Here is a 19205-nt window from a genome sequence, read left to right as displayed (position 1 = left end):
TCAATGGGAAGAGCTGGCTGATAAACATTTCCTTCTCTAAAATCTATGATGATATTAGACAGTTGTCAAGTGACACAGTGCTGCTGTGTTGGCTGATGCAGTACTTCTCCTAAATTTTTGAATTATCTTATAATTAATAACATTTAATTACTGGTAAATTTTGAAGCTGATACGCCACTTTAAAAAACCTCCACATTCAAAAAATTCAGCTGCTAATCTGTAATTAAATTTTTGATACTATATATCCCTGTTTTAGTGAGACTTTCATGCTTAACTACTGAAAAGGTAAAAATTTCTGCAGGTCTAAGTAAGGCATCACTAAGAGAAATAAAAAGTAATTTAATATAAACTTAATACAGTCTGCATATTTTAATTTAAAGTATCTAAACAAGGAATATATACTACTTCCTTTTCAAGAAAACATCTGAGCTGTACTAGCATTGACATAAGTTCTTGCACTTTACTAAGAAAAGGGTTAATACAAAATTTTTCCCCCCAGATAGCTGTCACAGTACTTCAGAAAAACATAGATGAGATATCTACTCCTACAGCTATACAATATAATAGAATATTATGCATTTATTTCATGTTCTGGTCAGTCTTGGCTTGCCTTTACCTGTCTTTTTATTTCTGGCATTTTTTTCTGTTGTCCTTTGTTCTTTTCTGACCCACCACATTTCAGAAGTCCTGTTAGGCACTATAAAACATTACCACCCAAGATGCCTTTACTAGAAAATGGTACTCATTGGAACCTATACAGGTAAGAAGTATTTAGAGTCCCCTTTAAGTAGTTAGCTTCTTTTTAAAAAAATAAATAGACTTCCCTTGTTAAAGAAAAAATAACAAAATGTTTCCTACATTTTTGTGACTGAGAGATAAGGGATAAAATCCTAAAATAACTTCATCTAGTTATTTAAACTAACACCTATGTTACAAAAAAAACCTAAACCAAACTACTTTGTAATAGTTGGACTTGTCTTCACTGTTAAAATTATATGTTGCATGTTTTTTCTCTATTGCATTCTTTTGTTTATGTATGAGATTTCTGTTACATGTTAAATTTCTTTTCATTTTGTTTAAATAATTTTAATTTACAAAGCTCAACTCTTCCTGCATGTGCTAAGACCAAACCCGTGATTAGACAGGATATTTCTCTCCTTCATGATTGCCTTAATTTACGAATATCGAAATTTGGAGATGATCTACTGGTTAGGTAAGACACTGAGGATTAATCCCCCCACTTGTTTGGTATCTAATATGGATTTGGCAGAATAAATGAGCTTCACTGTAAAGGGATTTCACATGACATATAGTGGATCACATTATTTTGTGTTGGCTTAAAACTTATTGCTGTTAATAAGGATATGACTTTATTGTTTGATATTTCTCATTCCACTTTTCTTGCAAGTGGATGCTGTTCTGTCTCATTCAGTTTTAAACATTTCAATGATATTTGCAAAAAATTTCTCGCAGCCTTTTGTTTGCTTTTATTTTCTGAACAAATCTTGACACAATCATCCAGTCAACCCTTTTACGTTTTCCTTAATTAAATCATTGTGATTCTACATTTTCTGTAAAGAGAGCATTATTTTATGAGTTAATATCTAACATTGTATTCCTTTCTTTGTTTTCTTTTTCTTTCTCTTCTACCATTGGATGCAATGCACTGGCACTAGTGAACTGCAGCCCTCCCTTGACAGGGCTAGGAGTGCTAGTACCAACTGCTTGAGACCAGATACTAGTTTGCATTCACCAGAACGAGAAAGGTATAAAATAAAAACTTATGAATTTCTTGTCATCTGTGCTGGTGATCTTTATAAGTTTTGTTTTTCTTCATATGACTATTCCACATTCTTGTACATTTCTTGTCTGCTTTGGTATTTGTAGACATTTTTGCTCCTGTATTCATGTATGTCATGTAAATTGTGTGTTGGAGTTTATGACCGCTTCCGGCTACTTCCTTTGTTTTAGCTCAAGCTGATGTTCATTGTTTACAAAAGTCCTCAGTATGCTGATAATAGCATTGCAGTGTTAAGTATTTTGAAACTACCACTTGGTTGTGATTCTTCATCATCATTTGCTAAAAAGCATTACATCTGTTTTTGCTTGTTCTGTGGACTGCTAATAAAGCGGTGGCCTAAATTAGAAAATACGACAAAACTTTCACATTTCAAACCAGAACTGTATCAATACTGATATATTTCTTATAGAACAGCATAACATCATTGCTTTCTTTAACCTGGTGCATCTGCTTTTGCAAGGTGGATAACTGCATTAAGGTTTTTTTTGCTCTGATATTATATTAAGGTTCACATGAGTCTTAAGACATGTTTGCTATTTAAATGAAATATTATTTTGTCATATACATTGTGCAGGCATGTTATGGATGCTTTCTGTACTTTCACAATTACAATAGCTTGATTCAAAATTTTAGGTGAATCAAATGCAAGTGGTGTTAAAAAGGTGATTCCACAAGAGAACTTTTCATCGCTATCCATGTTTTTGGTTAAGAATTATACCACATTAGAGTGAGATTTTAGGCTCACTAAGGGTAATAATAGGCTCCCTTTGCATGGGAATAGGACAGAATTATATTTTAGTCTGTCCAGTACATGTTTAACTAGTATGGAAGTTAATAGTGCTTTTTTAGTCAATACACAGTGTGGTGTTTGTAACAGATATGTTATTTTCTTTATTGTGGGGCAGGATGCACTAAGAAGGCACTTTCCTCTTTAAGATAGGGTTTCACCTGAGTTTTTTGTTTAAAATTTCCCTTTCCTTTCTCCCTGCTTCCTGCTGCTCCTTGGTTGGAACTGTGCTTTTTCTAAAGTTATGCTCTTGTTGCAGAGAAGGGACTAATGTTCTCCTGAGGTGTCCCTGATGGATCTACAGTAGTTTATTCCTTTTTAAGTCTGAGCTCAAGACATTACAGAAAATATGAACATGGTTATTAAAAAAACAATTAAAAACATACAGAGTCAATCAGAATGAAACACAGATATTTTTCTAGATATTATTAAAAAATATTGAAGCATCACATTAATTACTAAGTGTCTACATGCAGCAGTGTCTACATACAGCTGCCTTCATCTAAAAGCAGTTACTTAATGTAATTGCATATAAATGTGAGCAGTGTGTTCTGTACTTTCTTCAAGATGCCACCCATCAAGTTGAATATTCAATGAAACACTAACTGGTAATTATAAACTGTCTAGTAAAAATTTTATACTCCAAACTACATCTGTCCTGATGTGAAGTAGTTCTACTATGCCTTTGGAATTCATGTCCACCTCTGTCCACAGGGCACTGTGCAGAATCTGCCTTATTTTGCATGAGCAGAAGGATGTATATAAAGGAAAGTGTTTAGTCTGTATTAGTGGCCTCTGTTGCTACTAAACATGTGGTTTTGCCTAATCATCAGTGGGTCTGATCCAGAAAAAAATTGCCCATCACTGTGAAAGTTTTTCTTAGCTTTTAGCAGTCGTAAATAGGAGGTTTTGACTTGGTATCCTTCATAGAGCAGAAAAGTTCTTGTTAAGGCAATTGATATTCAATTTTTTCTTGATTATTTCATTGAAAATATTAAGGTATGTGTGGCTTTGGCAGAGGATTTTTTTTCCTTTCTTGTGACATAGAAGATTTTCTTATGCAGCCCAAATTTTGGAGGAGCATGTTATATTTAATATATAAACCCCACCAAATTAATATTTTTGTTTTGGGGAACATAAATTTTAGATGATTTAATTCTCCTCTGTTGAATGTGGAATCTGCTTACACTTGAACATGAAGTTAGTAATCAGTTGCATGTGATGATAGAGAGTCTTTAGTCTGAGGAACACAGAATTAAGTTCAGGATCTGTAGAAAGCATTTTGCTTCTGTGCTGGACAAGATGAGAACAAAAGATTTAAAATACAGTAAGACAAGTTCACCTTAAGCGGTAGGAAATATCTTCTGAAAGTAATTGTAGTGAAACACTAAACAAAATTAAAATTACAATGTAATAGACAATATGGAAAAGGTTGTTTCATTACTGGAGACTTAGAGGAGATGAGGCACTTGTCAGGTCTAGAATTGATCCATCAAAGAGAAGCACTCTAAGGTTTTGTGAAGTCCAATCTACAGCCCTTTCTCAGTATATTTGAGAGACTCATGTTGAAGATGTTACTTGTTTTCATGTTGTTTCTTCTCCCTTCTTCCCTCCCGGAATGACAGCATTGCAGGTACTATACAGACTTCTAAATACACCTTTGTATATTTAACAAAATTAGGAATATACTTACCTATGGAAAATTCTACTTACTCCCCCTCACCTTTTGACTCAGAGGGTATGAATTAGATTATATTTGAGAACAAGAGCTAAAATAAACCACATTTTAACAAAATGGTAGTGTTATAACAGATGGACAGTAGAGCTCTATTTGTCTCTGTCACTGATTTGATGGAAACAGTTTTGATCCTTGAATTTTATACAATGTCATTTATGTCATTTGGAATGGTCAGAGTAGTTACTGGTTTTTAAGACACTGCCTTGCCAGTAAAAGTCAGTCTGTTGACTTGCTTATACCAGCAGAAAACTACTTTCAGCTCTATATATGAATTTGTGATATGAAAGTCTAGTTAGTTTCAGTATAGCAAAACCAAAAAACAGTGAGGACAGAACTTTTCTCCTCCTATAAGTTCCATCATTTGACCAAGTCCATATAACTTGATTGACAAACTGACCTTGCCTTGACACAGACATGCTAAAATTTTTTGTTATATGTACTGATTTTGTACAGAGTTTAATTCTTCATTTACTTCTCTTTTGCACAGTACACTCTAGGACATTCAAAAATATCGATCCCCTTCTAATACCTCTATGCAGTTGCACCATACCTGCCTTTTTTTTTCCTCTTCCCACCATCTACTCTCTACTTATTCCAAGCTGTTTTGTTACTTTGTTTTTTTTTCCAAAGTGTTTCTGTGGTTGAAGTTCCTTTCATGATCTGCAAGGCATCTTTAAGTTTATAAAATGTACTCTATTGCCATTGAAAGTGTTTTTCCTGCTACTGCTTCATTATGCTCTTTTTCATTTTTATCCTTTTCACTGTGTCTCAAAATTTCTGCTTCTTTCCTTGTAAATTGGGTGCTATTTCTTTAGAATGGAGAAATTTCTTTTCAACACCCAATCTCTGCTCAGGAAAACACCTAGACATGAGGTTCAAGGGCAGACTCTGAACTGATTTAGGAATGGTTTCTTATCATAAAAGCGTGTTCCCCAGACTGATTTAAGACTGCAGTCAGTGATAGTTAATAATATGTAGTGTGGCTATTATTTACGCTCTAAATTTCTGCTGTTGCAAGCATTTGTATGTGTGTTAGCATAAGAACAGTTGCACTGATTTGTACTTCTAGTATTGGCTTTTGGCCTGAGACATCACTTAGTGGAGGTCTGAGCAAATAAAACTGAGGAGCACAGCCCAGGGATTAGGTCATGTACAAGGGTCAGCAAACCTGCAAAATACAGCCCCACAGCTGTGTTAGATTTGTTCTGAGGTGCTTCACTGCAGTGGGAATCAAAACAGGATGTTTGTCATCAGCTGGCCACTACTAGCCAAACAAGAGACAAAGATCAGCAGTTACCTGCTACCTTATCATGAACAGGTACCAGGGAGGTTGATTGAATTAAAGCTTGTCCTGAATTCATGTTGATTTTTATATTGCATGCCCTTAACAGTTATGTCAAATACCCCCATTTCCATTTAAAATTATGCACAGTGAAATAACTGTTTGCATTAGGTCTGTGCCATACTGTCTCTCTGGCTCTTTCCAAGCATGTACAGAAGTAGGTAGTTACGTGTTGGTGTTGTACTGTGGCTCACAGTCATTCGGCATTCAATGAAAGAACCATGTTCTGAAAATTCCTACTGAATTACCTAGTTAATTCTTTCAAATGCTCTTTAATTTCTGTAGTGGATATCAGCATATTAAGGGCTTTGACTGAGTGCACTGATGCATTAACATTTTCTTTAACTCTTGCTCTGGAGAGAAAAAGAAGCTAACTACTAACAACTTATTTGCTCTTGAAACATCTGAAAGACCTACCTAACTGTACAAATAATGCTCATGTCCCTAAAACCTTTGTTATTTGCATGTTCCATAAATCAAACCTTTTTCCTTATTACATGGACTGGAAGAATGCCTCAGAAAGGGAAATATTAGATACTTGTGCTGAGTTTATGCAAACATATTTGTCAATAAATCAGGTTTTTTTGGTATTGTAAATCGTTATGCATTCAATTGTTGCATTACAAACAAATGACATCCCAAAAAAAATAAGCGTAAGTCTATCTTATAGTATTTATAATTCTGAATTGAATTAGATTTTCAAGAAAAAAATCTCATAATACACCAGTTTTAATTCTCAATTCAGGTCCTTTTTGTTGACATTAGTTGTGTTACATAATGTCTTTACATGTACTGCAGAGATAAAGAGAAATGAATAGTAGAGGAAGCTGGCTGCACACGCTTTTAGGATATGTTTTCAAATGATAAAAAATTACTCCAGTAATTGCACACAAATGTGTGTAGCTTAGCTTTAGTTAAATAATTTACCTGTATTCTTTCACTGCATTCCAGAAAAGGGTGACTTTATGCCCTAGAACTTTTATCATAATTAACAGTCCTACATTTTCACTGAGATTACATTTTTCTGTGTAAATAGCTAGGAGAGATGGGATTAGCAAAATACCAAGATAATGATCATCATACAGTCTTAAAAGTCTTTTCTAATTTGGAATTCCAGCTTCCTACACAAATGACAGGCTTTTAGGTAGTCAAGCATTTGAGAATATTTGAAAACTTAATGGTACACCGTATAGAAGATTTATATTGGTCTAAATTCTGCATCTTTGGGCACACCTTCTTTTCATTTCAGATGTGATGTTTTTGCATTAAGCAGCCTTAATTAAAGTATACTTGGGTATTAGAAAGCTGTTAGAAAAAATAATTAAATTACTCACTTTCATTACTTTTTTGGGGTATTTTTCCAGTCCAAAATCCCATATATTTAATTTTACCACAAACTAAATACCGTATTTTTTTCCTGTTTTATTGAACGGGCAAACAGGGGTAGATGGTCCCCCTCCCTAGAGAGGAGACGACCTACTAGTCCCAGGATTCATATCCAGCATGCATCTCCGGAGGATGACAGGTACTAGTCAGCTCCTCCCAGCTGAAAAATGCCTTACTGCATCTTGCACTCTCAGAGGAGTACACTGAAATTTAGAGGTGTGCATTTGTGTGGAGACTTGCAATCTCCAGCAGCCCAAAATAAAACAGCAGTTTAGGTATCATCTCTGCATTTTGTTGAGCTGTTATAAAGCACAGAAGAATGAACATCTTTTCAAGTTTTCTGTTTGTCTGAATAGTCACAAGGCACGAAATATGATGTCTGGTACAAGAGAACATCATCTGTGTTAATGTTCTTTTGTCTGTCTTTACCTGCTTCTGTAAATGGTGCTGGTGCTTTCACTGCGATGCTTTATAATGTGATAAATACTTGTTGTAGAGCATATTCTTGTGTATATGTTTGTTTTCATTGGTTTTGGTTTTCCTTTTTTCAACGAACTGTTCCTAATGGGAAAAAACCCCACAGGCTGATATGCTGGAGGTCTTATTAACATTTTGTAGTTGATGTATATAAAAATTGGCACTCTTGTAAATTCTGTCCAAATCAGGATGGCCTCCATGGAGCAGGTTTTCCTAATAAGGTAGGTTTTGATTAAGAGCATCAGGGCTCTAAGTAAATTTTTATGCTGATTATCATCTATGATTAATAGAAGCGCCTTTGTTTTTTACTTCTCACAAGCTTTCTAATCACATGAGTTTTGGTATCCCATTGCTTTGGCAGCAGTAATTTTTTCTTTGTTATTTTATTTCCAGATAGGTATTTTAAGCAGACATTGTAATTTATATTTAAGTGCAGTTTCAAAATTTTTCTCTCAGTATTTTGTATTACAGTAACTGACAGGACACAGATTAATGTAAATACAGATTAATATAAATAATCTTTACATGAACTTATGAAGTTGCATTCAAAACTGTAAGACTGAAATACCAGTGGTGCCAGTCCGAACCTTCTGCTAAAGTCTACCCACAGTACTGACATTTTTACTGTGATTTATCTTGTTTACTTGATACTGGAAATACTCCACTCAGACCAGGTGGGAGGAGTGTAACTGTGTGTGGGTAGTATTTTCTTTTTTTTAATTGGAGTTAAACAACATTATAAATTACAGAATTAAAGTAGTGAAACATCATTTTGAAGCTGTCCTCCCTTACAGATACTGCATTTCCAGAATCCTCCCTTACAGATACCGCATTTCCAGAAATTTTGCCAACACATCCCTTTGATGGGACAGCTGCTAAGAGTTTAGAAATGTACTTTATGTCTTTTAGGCATTTTTAAGTAATTTTGGTTCTCATTTTTTGAGTCAATTGAAAGACTGTCTTTGACTTCAGGGTATCAGACTTGAAAAAAATCAGTGAAATAAGGTTTTCCTCTAAATACTTCCATTCTCAATGCCAAATAGTAAGCCTTTTTACATCAGCTGAAATTTTGTGGAGAAAGGCTGAAATCATCCAATGCCCACTAGCAAATATTTTACAATGAAACATCTGTAGGATAAAGAATATGTAATGGCAAGGTTTTTGAGATGGATAAACAGGAGTCTGATTTTCTATGTGAAATCAGTGCCGACCTGTGTTTGTAAGTCTTGCATGCAATCTGGTCACCAAAACCCAGTGATGATGAGCACAGAAGGAATTAAAGCTAACCTCAATGCTGATGAGTGTTTGCAGTCTATGAGTTCTAGGATTTTCTCCAATATTAGGAGAAGTTCTGAGAACATTGAGTTTTTTGCATATCTATAGAGAGAACATCAGTGAAGCAATCAAAGGTGCTTTACCTTTGTTCTCTGCTCTTAAGTTTACATTTGTTCTGATTAATTCACATAGTTATTGCAGTGGGCCAATACTACTCAGTTCGATAATTAAAGTTTTTTCAAGATATGCTTGTATCAATTTGACAACTCCAGTGTAGTGGCTGTTAGGGAATGACTGATGGATCAGCAGGCATAACAAACCAACTGCTTATCACAGCTTTGAATTATATTTCACAGATTAATTGACTTTGACATACTTCATCTTAATCTTCATTTGAGTACCTTACAGATTTATGTTGCAAATGGGTCCAATTTGCATTTAGAGTGGAATCAAGATCTATTTATGAATACATTTCTTAAATCCATGACTTATGCATTATTTCTAATTTTGACAAATTATTTTTTTTCAACATTGTATTTCTTTCTAATGGTTATTAACATAAGTTTTGATAAAATTTTTGGCAAGATTGTTCTTCTGGAATTTGCTCACTTGCCATATCAGGAAGTGTCTCCTTGATACGTTGATGAGAAGACATGAGTTAAGTATTATTTCAGTGTTAAAAATTTGGAAATGTTTGGTATCATTTATTTCTATAAGATATTTTGAAGGATAGTTTTTCTGTTGGATTTGATAGCATAATTCCTTGAAAGTTTTTTTGTTTTTTATTAGAAATTAGGAAGTCTAAATGTCTAATGTCTACAGTGTAGAGAGATGGGTATCTGGAGATCTGTGAAATTTAAGTGATGATAAAAACAAGGTGAATGAAAGCTGAGTATTTAATGGTAGGTGAATTTTTTTTTTTTCAGATTGTTCATTTGGAAAAATCTGCATATAATATCAGCATATAACCAAGACTGGATAAAATAAACCTTTAAAAAAAGGAATTCTCATATATTTTCATTTAAGAGAAGTAGCTTCTGTCAGTCATGCATGCATGTGTAAGAATGCTTGTCCCAGAGTCACCTGAAGCCAGCTGCAGAGCAAGTGCCCTCTGGTACTTGCAGGTACCATGCAGATCCAGCCTTTAAGAAAACTTTAGTAAAAGTCAGGAAGTGTTGAACATGACATTCCTGGTGGCCACATAAAGTAACACTCACTGCAAACCACTGAGGGCTCCTTTACAAGACAGTAAGAAATAATTTAAAAATACTGGACACTGAATTGTATAACAATGTTATGTTTTCATTTCAGAAGTAGTAATTTTTAATTTCTATAGGCATATTATCAAATTTCTGTGTGTAGATTTGTTGACACAGTTAAATATACTGAGGCACATAGAATTTTGGAACATGAACTGTAAATAGCTTGTCTGTATATAAAACAATATGTAGTGTTTGCCTAAATATGATATATATTGTTCAATGATTTGGTGTGACAGTTGGAAGATTTATGATCTTCGGGAGAAATTTTAGCCATTCCTGACCCTACTGGGTATAGATGCAGATATATTACAAAACTTAGGTTATTAGTGGACCACAAATTTTGCTGAGTTTTCTCATTAAAATTCAAATTTGATATTTGAAAAAAAAAATTCCATTCACAGATCGTCATATATTTCATTAAAAACTAATAATAAAGCAACAAGATAATAATATTTTTTCCAGATTCAAAGCTGTGAAGAAATTCTGCAGCTTCAGCAGAAATTAAAATTCCATAGAAATTCAGAGATATTCTTATATACTTTTAATTTTTAAAAAAATCTGAGTCAGTTATTCTACTTCACTCTTGAATTACTGAAAATTGTTACTGTAGCAGACTGGCAATGGAACATGAAGGTTTCATCAAAATGCATGAAATTAGGAAATTTACTTGCATTTTCGGGAGAATTTCACAATTTAATGACAAAATGTGTATCTTCTTGAGCAAAGAGGTTTTTTATATGTTTATATATTCTCAAGAAGGATGATTGCGCCTTAAATTAAAAAATAGCACTGCCATTCAGCATGTAGAGCATAATGGTTTTTAAAAATACTGTTGTGGCTTTCATTCTGTACATCTTTACATCTTAGACTGTTGATCTCACATCTAAAATTTTATAGTGTTTGGAATAGGAAAATGAGAAATACAGCTTTTTTCAGTAGATAGTGACTTAATGCTTTTTGTTTATATATTTGCCTGCATGTCTCCACCTTCACTGCATGTGACCATCTCTGTTTCTGCTCATTCCGTCCAATTCACATCCATGTTTCCAAATATTGTGAAGAACAAGGACCCTGGAGTCTTGCATTCCAAAACAGGACAGTGTAGACCACCTAAGTGCTAAACCTGGAGCAGCACAGAGGTATCCTTATTTACTCAAATCATAGATCAAAGTAAATGAGGTATTGGTTATAGTATATTCTTCATGTGCTCTACATACTTTCACACATTTCTTTTTATTTTTTTCCCTGTTTTATGTACTAGTACATATGTGCATGTATCATTCATGGATAATATTTTTTTTTCTCCTATGAAGTATGTTTAGGAAGTAAGTCAGAGCATGTTGAGCTAATTGGAAATGTATACAGCATCATCTTAGCCAGAGGGAGGAACCAAAAAGCAAACTGATTTTCACTAATTTCTAGTATGTGTTGCTCTCAAGACAGCCCTGAGAGCAGAGAAATAAGTTTTCTCAGCTCATTAGTGCTGTGTATTGCTGTGTTACCTGTCACAGCAAAGCACATCCTGCTCTTGGCTTTTCCATCCCACTGAAACCACTCACTGTGAGCTCTCTTTCTCCATTGTGTGCAATGCCACAATCGAGGCAAGCAACATAAGGAGTAAGAGAAAAATAAGCCCCAGACAGATCCAACTAAACAGAAAATGAAGAGGCTGACATAATTTGAATGGTAATGCTGCTGCATACAGTGGATATAGCCATAACTTTAAAAACTTTGCTAACTGTAAGTTTTAAGTAAAGCTGCAGCATTTAATGTGTGTGTTTTCCTCTGTATCCACTTTATATTTGTCCTGGTAAAGGAAAAAATTGAAAAACAATAAAAATATACAAAAATAAAATAAATTGAGGTCAAAAGGGATTTCTGTTTCTAATCTTACATACTATTTTTTGTGAGAAAATACATTTTTTAAAATCCTGAAAGCATCAGGTTAAGACCTCTGCTCATGCAGAAAGTATTTTATTTTGATGCAATGTTTTCTATTTTCTAGAATCTACTGCATGACAATAAAATGCTCATCAAATACTGCAGTGGGTAAAAATAATGAAAAACAACTATGATTATGTTCTTTGGGCATAGTTTGGTGTCACAGCTGTTTAGGTCTCCTCCAGTGCAGGCACTGGATTACTCTTTATAACCACAAAGCTTTAAAAGGAAAACATGCTATTTTAAATGTTATTTTTGTCTGTTTTGCCCACAGTAATTTATATAGTCTGATATATGACATTGATTGTATCATTGCAAGATCTTGCATGTATTAGTTTGTCAGCATTTCTGGTCTAGGATTGAATAATCTTCACTCCCTGCTTCTACCACTCCTGAAACACTCTGTGCACTTTTTTCTCTGAAAAAATAATACATATTGATGATTTTCTGAGGTTTAAAGTAGTAATCCTAATTTGAAAATCCTAACATTACTGTGGATAGTACAGAAAATTTTGGAACACAAGACTTGCAGAGATTTACTTATTATGTTTATAGTCCTGGGTAATAATGATGAAACATGGCTTTATCTTTGTTCTTATATGTGTAGACTCCAATTACTCTTCATTGTTATAATTTAATATCAAAGGGAATGCTTAGATTGTCTGAGGTAATTAGTGGCTCATTATCCAAATGTCAGATGAATTCTGTAAAAACTTTGTGTAGGAAAGGAGTGAAGGAGTGAAATAATTTCTAACTTATTTATATTGACTAGGAAGAAAATTGAATTGTTTTAATCTCTTTCTAAAAACTTTAAAAGGTAATAGAATGAGATTTTTGTAAAAACAAGTTTTTATTAATATAGTGACAGCCTTTTTAAAATCTGATATCATGCAGTATTTGTTTTACTTTTGAGATTTAGATTTAAAAGCAATTTTTAGATTGATTTAAACCTTCAAATAATATTTTCTGTTTCTTTCAGCAAGGTTTTTTTCCTGCTGTCTACTCTGAACTTGTTTCTCATGCTGTTAAGAGATGCCTTATAGGGCTATGAGGAGTCATTGTTTCTAGTAAAATGCAGGCTGTGAAGTGCAAACGAGTTGCAGGCTCAGTCGGGATTGATGTTTTCTTCCCTGGTTTGGTACCTCATGAGCTGCACACCATGAGCCTCAATCAAACCTAATTAATGCAATGTCTCTTAAACCTAGACTTCACCAGCCTGTTTATGATGATAGTTGTCACTTTCTCATCTGTCAACTGTTTCTTTTATTACCTTTATAATACATGAATAAATAATCTTCATATTTCTGTATTCTTTTTCTTCTTTGTTTATTTCTTTTCTGACATGTCATTTCACAGGCAGTCCAGAAAAGTGGAAAGATATAGCAGCCAAAAACAAGCTAGGAAAGGCCCTGCAGCTGAAACAGAAAGGTAGGAGTGTTGATTGATGTGTAAGAATCTCTTATTATCAGTGTGACTCCAGATTTTGGAATATACCTCTAATACACCTTTTTGGGAACATCTGTGGCAGAAAGCTATGTTGCCATAATTTACAGTATTATATACTTTGTATCTGTATTATTATCACTTTGTTGCATACATGTGGAATTTTTCTGGCATTTTCCATCATTGCAGATAAGCTCAATGGCAAAGATTAGAAGTACTTTTCTGCACTTTAACACTGATTCTTTTTCAAAAAACTCCTTATTTTACATTAACTTTGAGGATGAAAAACCACAATTGTTTATATAAATAGATAGACAGCTATAACAGATAAATAATTCAAAATGCCTCTGATTCCATCAATTTCACTTTAATATATAAAAATTTTAAGTTACACATTTAAATCTATAATTTCATAAAATTAATATAAAGACTGGAACTTTTTAAATGAATTCTTTTTTTCTGAATTTGTATTGTCATTATATCTTAACTTTGATATTACAGTAGTATGGAGTTACATGGTCAAAATCTTAAGAAAAAGTAGAAAAATTAGAGAAAATATAGATATAGAAAAAATGGAATAGAAATATATTAATAGAAATATATTAATAAAATAGAACACAAATAAATAGAAGCAATAAAGATATATATGTAGAAAAAATAAAGATATATACTGAATAATGAATACGTCTAGTTAAGTTTTAAACCCTGTATAGTGACTGAAATAAGAGCAGTGAGGACGGAGGAGATCCTGCCTTTGTCAGAAATTGATTAAAGTTATTTTGATTCACAGAGGTGGAATGTACAACTGTTTACATTGTGAGAGCTTTAAAACTCCCATGAACAACACAGACATCTTTATTTTTAATGAAAATGCACATTCTGTAGCAAAACTTAAGCACTTTTATTTTAGTTTTGCTGTTTCTAGTCCCAGATTATTGTTCCTAATCCAAAAGCAATGGCTACATTTTTCTTGAGTCAGATGACTGTTGTCACAACAACCCAGGTGCTTTTTCAATTTGAGTCAGAGAGATTACCTAAATGATGACTGAAATCCTTGCTATGATTGAATCTGAGACTTTTGTGCCATGGAGATTACTAAAACCTTTATTTTCCCTGTTTTTTCTGACTTCTGTAAACTAACTGGTGTCCAAGGGTTTTGGCTCTCAGTAATTCAGTAATGAACCCAGGGGACAAGAGCATAGGCAAACACAAATTGTACTGCTTCTTTGTACATCTCCATGGCACCTGTTGTAGGCTTCTGTTTCCATAAAATGATTCACTAGCATTAGATGTGAGACAAAAATGTTTCAATAAGTCTGAATTCTGTAGTTCAGTATTCCATCAGAGATGTAATATTGCACTAATGACAGAAGGTTTTGATGACAGGCAATTAATTTTCCTGTCAAATAGAACTTGAGACTATTTTTTCTTCAAATATTCATTTTTCTCTTACAATTGGCCTTTATTTTGCCATTTGCAAATTCTGTCTACTATTAGTTAAGCAGATTACTGGAATAACTATCAGCATGCTGTCAGCTTCTCTAGAAGGCATTTCAACATTCTATATAAGATTAAGTTTTCTGTGTAGTGTGATAGCTTAGGAAATGTACATAGAAGAGAGAAAAACAGCCTTTTGAAGATAGTTTATAAAGCCTAGAAGTTCTTCTAATTCAATGAGATAAGCCTTCTAGATAGGATTCAGTGAACTGTTCTGAAGGAGTAAAAGTGATTACACAAAAATAATTTTCTGTTCTTTTATGAATGAGCAAAAATTTGTTAATCCCAATTGTAAAATGTTTTCTTTCAGCCCTAACCCTAGAATTACCAGATGTGACATTACCTGTCATATTTTAGGATACATACAGCCTTGGTCTGTATTTTCTGTATTTACCACAGGACACTATTCCAGGGGTGAGCTGGAGATTGCTGACCCTCGCTTATTCTTAGTTTTTCTTTACTGTTTCTTAGGTAGGAGCATGATACTGAGGCATCAGTCTGAAGGGAAAGAAATTTGAGTTTTCCTGTGTACTGGCAGAGCTGGAATCTGTGGGATTCCCCTGTAGGCCACTGCCAGCTGAATTAAGAGGTTTGCTGCTTGTAGTGTCTCCTTCCTCTGTGAGGAACCAGGCGATACACATGTGCATGCTCATTGCAGTCTCACTGCTCACCAGGTAGCATTTTTTTCCCAAATTCCTCTTCTCTTTCTACTTCTTATATCACTTCTGTCTCATCTCCTCACTAGCTTTTGTCTTCCATACTTCTTCCGTGTTCCCCTTTGTCTCATTCTTCTGATCAGCCATTTGCAGGCTTCTTCCTGCAAGCAACAGATCAGTGGCAGCAAGTCCTTAATGCCATTCTAGTTATTCTTCAATTGCCTTTTGTCTCTCTTTTTATTAGCACACCAAGAGGCATATTATTCTTTTTGTAATACCCCAGCTAATGAAAACCTTAAGCATGATTTGTCTTCATTTGAGTTAAGCAGATCCTCAATCTTTTTCATGGAAGGCATGTCTATAAAAAGAGTGTTACTGGAGAAGGAGATAAGTTTCTGAGTTGCAGGTAAGTCCTGTCCTGTTCTGTAATGGTGGGACAGACTTCTAGTGTTTCTTTGGGCTCTCAGACAAATTCCTGGATATTTAGCATATTTAGTCACGTGATGACTTTGTTAGATGGAAGCATTTATCCATAGTAAAAGCAAACAATAACTTTCTGGCACAGAGTAAGGTCCTTATTTACCTTATGGATGTTATGATACTTAGCCATCTGATAAATGCTTAAAACCTGGTTAAATGCAATAGTTGGCATGGATTGCTTTTGTAGTCAGCATGGAGAAACAGAAATTTTCAGAAGTCAGGTCATCTTTGTTATTGTAAGCCTCTTTCAGAATCAGGAAATTCAGTGTCTGCAAGAATATTTTGGTTATCACTAGAGCAAGCGAGGAGTTAGCTGAAGAAATGTTAGGATTTAAGGGAGGGAATACAAGCTCAATCCAACAGAATATTGTTGTATTTGCATCGTGACTGTTCTTCCACAGGGACTGTTACTGCTGAAATTCTTTTGATTCCAAACCTGTTTGTTGTCCTTTGTAGGCATCCTTGTGTTATTTCATATATAGGGGCTTTTTTAGGATTACTTCTTAGTGTATGATAGTCATAGGAACCAGAAAGTTCTTTGGATACCTTGACTGTGTCTTGTGGGGAAGTTGTGCTGGATGTTGGAAGGGAAATTTCATAGATGTCAGCAGAAATTAAAAAAAAACCCAAAAAACCAAAAAAACCACCACCACCACCAACAAAAAACAACAAAAAACCAACACACCACCCCATAATGAAATGATGGCACAAGAATTGAAATTTCTGGTATAATTTCTGATACAGTAGTACCATTCACAAAAGGCTGCCCTGCTGGAAAACCAACAAGAGTAAAAAGGCACAGTTAGAATATTTTGGCACTCTACAAACTTTGCTGCTTCAGGTTATCTTGTAGTTATGGATCTAGTAATAATTATGGTCTATTATACTAACATGATCAATCACTTTGCTACATAATATTATTTATACTTTCATTAGAGTTTCTTTAGAACTATATTTCTGTTTTAGTACTTACAGGTACTTAAATAGATTTTCTATTTCAAATTGTAAAGGAAAGTAAGGGAATCACAGGTGTGCTTCCATATTGTCCGTTTTTAGGTCACTAACTGAAATGCAGTTAATATAAGGTGTGTTTCAGAAACAGAAATGCTTTTGTGATAAACTCAGGTATTCATAGCCTATTCTGTGCTAGTCCTTTTGTTGTATGTGTTGTTAGCTTGTGTTATGCTGTGTTCACACAGCAAACTCTGATCTTAAAGGCTGAGAGAAAGTCAGTTGATCTACCTAGTGAAAGCCAACAGTATTTTGAACTTGCACAAATGTGCTACTTCAAATTACAAGTGATCTACTTGCAAGTGGATAAACAGTGCTTATGCTGTTTATCCAGCATGTGACATTATTGTAACTGGCAAGGGCGTTTCACAGTAAGCTCTCCTCAGCAATCTGCTGCTTCTCATCTTTGTTTTACTTTCTTAAACCTTTTCCCTATAGTTATTATAGCTGTCCGTACTTATTTTAAATATTAGGGTTCCAAAGGTATTTGATGCTTTACACTCTGAAACTGTATCTGTGAATAAGACATCAAGTAGCCAAAATGTTCTGAAATAGTTCTAGCTAGAATTCAGCCACAGTGATTTAGGATATTTATTAGATATGAATATTAAAATCTTGTGCATGTTTTGCATGCACACACACCCTCCTTTATCCCACCCCAATACAAAGGTTAAAGGTCTTTTTCCTTCTTTGCATTCTGGGGAAAAAACACACGCCGTCCTTTGGAAATAGATGCTTGCAGTCCAGTGGCCTTATGCAATTATTGCCTGAGCATAAAGGGAATATTAAATTTAATAAAACATACAAGTGGCATTTTATATTGCCCTTGTACCAGTGCAGGAGAATGTATAGAAATTGGGAGTAATAATCATAAGTGGTTCTTAAAAAACTGCCTTCCATTCACTGGTTTTTCAATATTACTTTATCAAAAGAAACCCCCAAAATGACAAAAAACATAAACCAGAGAAAACCCACAAATAAATAAATAAATAAATTAAACAAACAAAAAACCAAAAGGAAACAATTTTTCTATAGCTGAAGGTAGTTAGAGAAATTAAATGTAAGAACCTTACAAGTTGACTAGGTATCTAGACCTGAGTATGTGCATATGGCATGGACCAAATGCAAACTTCTTCAAACCCATCTTCAGTACCTGCAACTTGAATTGTGTTTAAAAATCAGAATATAAAATGTGTCTTCATTTGCCTTATTTTGCTTTCATTTCAATTTCATTTGCAGAGCACATCAACAAGGAAGTCCCACGCAGTCTCCTGCTGCAGACACCTCCTTCAGCAGTCGTAGGGGAAGACAGCTACCACAAGTTCCAGTAAGAAGTGGCAGTATAGAGCAAGGTATCAAATAATGAGCTTGTGATAGCTCAAACTCTTTGATTCCTTACCTTTCTTTACTTTAAGTCTTCTTGCATAACTATATGTCCAATGCTATAATTCTACCAGTAAAGCAATAGAAGACAATGAAAGCACCTTTGCAGTTTGGGAAATCCAGTGAAGTTTGACTGGTGGGTTATTGCATGTGGTTTAATTGCCTTACTTTTCTAGTACCCTTTCATGTTTAAATCTTCTATTTGAGTCATGGTAGTTGCCAACATGTCTACTATGTTACCAGCAAAAAAAAAACCCCAAAAACAAAAACAAATACCATCAGAAAACTGGGCCAAGGTTTTTTGACAGTCTTACTCATTTCTTATTTTGTGATTTATATTTATTGTTGTGCATTATTAACATAGATTAATAATAAATGTCACAGATCTATTTTTCTTCTGGAGTTCATAGTTCAGTGAATAAAAAATGAAAACAATTACCATGGGAAATGTGAGAGCACAGGTCACCAGTCTTTTCTTGCTTAAGAATAAACTGATCAGGCAAAGAGTGCTACTTTTTTCTGAAAGAGACAATGTAGACCTGATGATTGTGGAAGAAGTTTCTTACTAAGATCAAATAAGGATGTACATTGTTGTTTCCTTTTCTAGCAACATACTACACACAGAGAATGAGCTGTTATGGTGAAATGAAGTGGCACAATGGAAAAAATGTGTACATTCATGTTTTCTTCTGTGTTTAAAAAATCCTGTTTTCTCATTGACTACAA

General features: G+C 34.1%; 1 protein-coding gene across 1 annotated transcript in view; it reads left to right on the top strand.

Annotated features, from left to right (window-relative positions):
• The window catches only part of RIMS1 (regulating synaptic membrane exocytosis 1), a 307545-nt gene that overhangs the window by 207903 nt on the left and 80437 nt on the right, over window positions 1–19205 (top strand). Inside the window, 4 exon segments of the mRNA XM_036380202.2 lie at window positions 1677–1766; window positions 7110–7193; window positions 13366–13437; window positions 18336–18448. Of these exon segments, the coding sequence (XP_036236095.1) occupies window positions 1677–1766; window positions 7110–7193; window positions 13366–13437; window positions 18336–18448 (359 nt within the window).

This window comes from Molothrus ater, chromosome 3 (genome assembly GCF_012460135.2).
Source record: "Molothrus ater isolate BHLD 08-10-18 breed brown headed cowbird chromosome 3, BPBGC_Mater_1.1, whole genome shotgun sequence".
In the NCBI taxonomy this organism is placed as follows: Eukaryota; Metazoa; Chordata; class Aves; order Passeriformes; family Icteridae; genus Molothrus; species Molothrus ater.
This window is presented reverse-complemented; position numbering and strand designations above follow the sequence as displayed.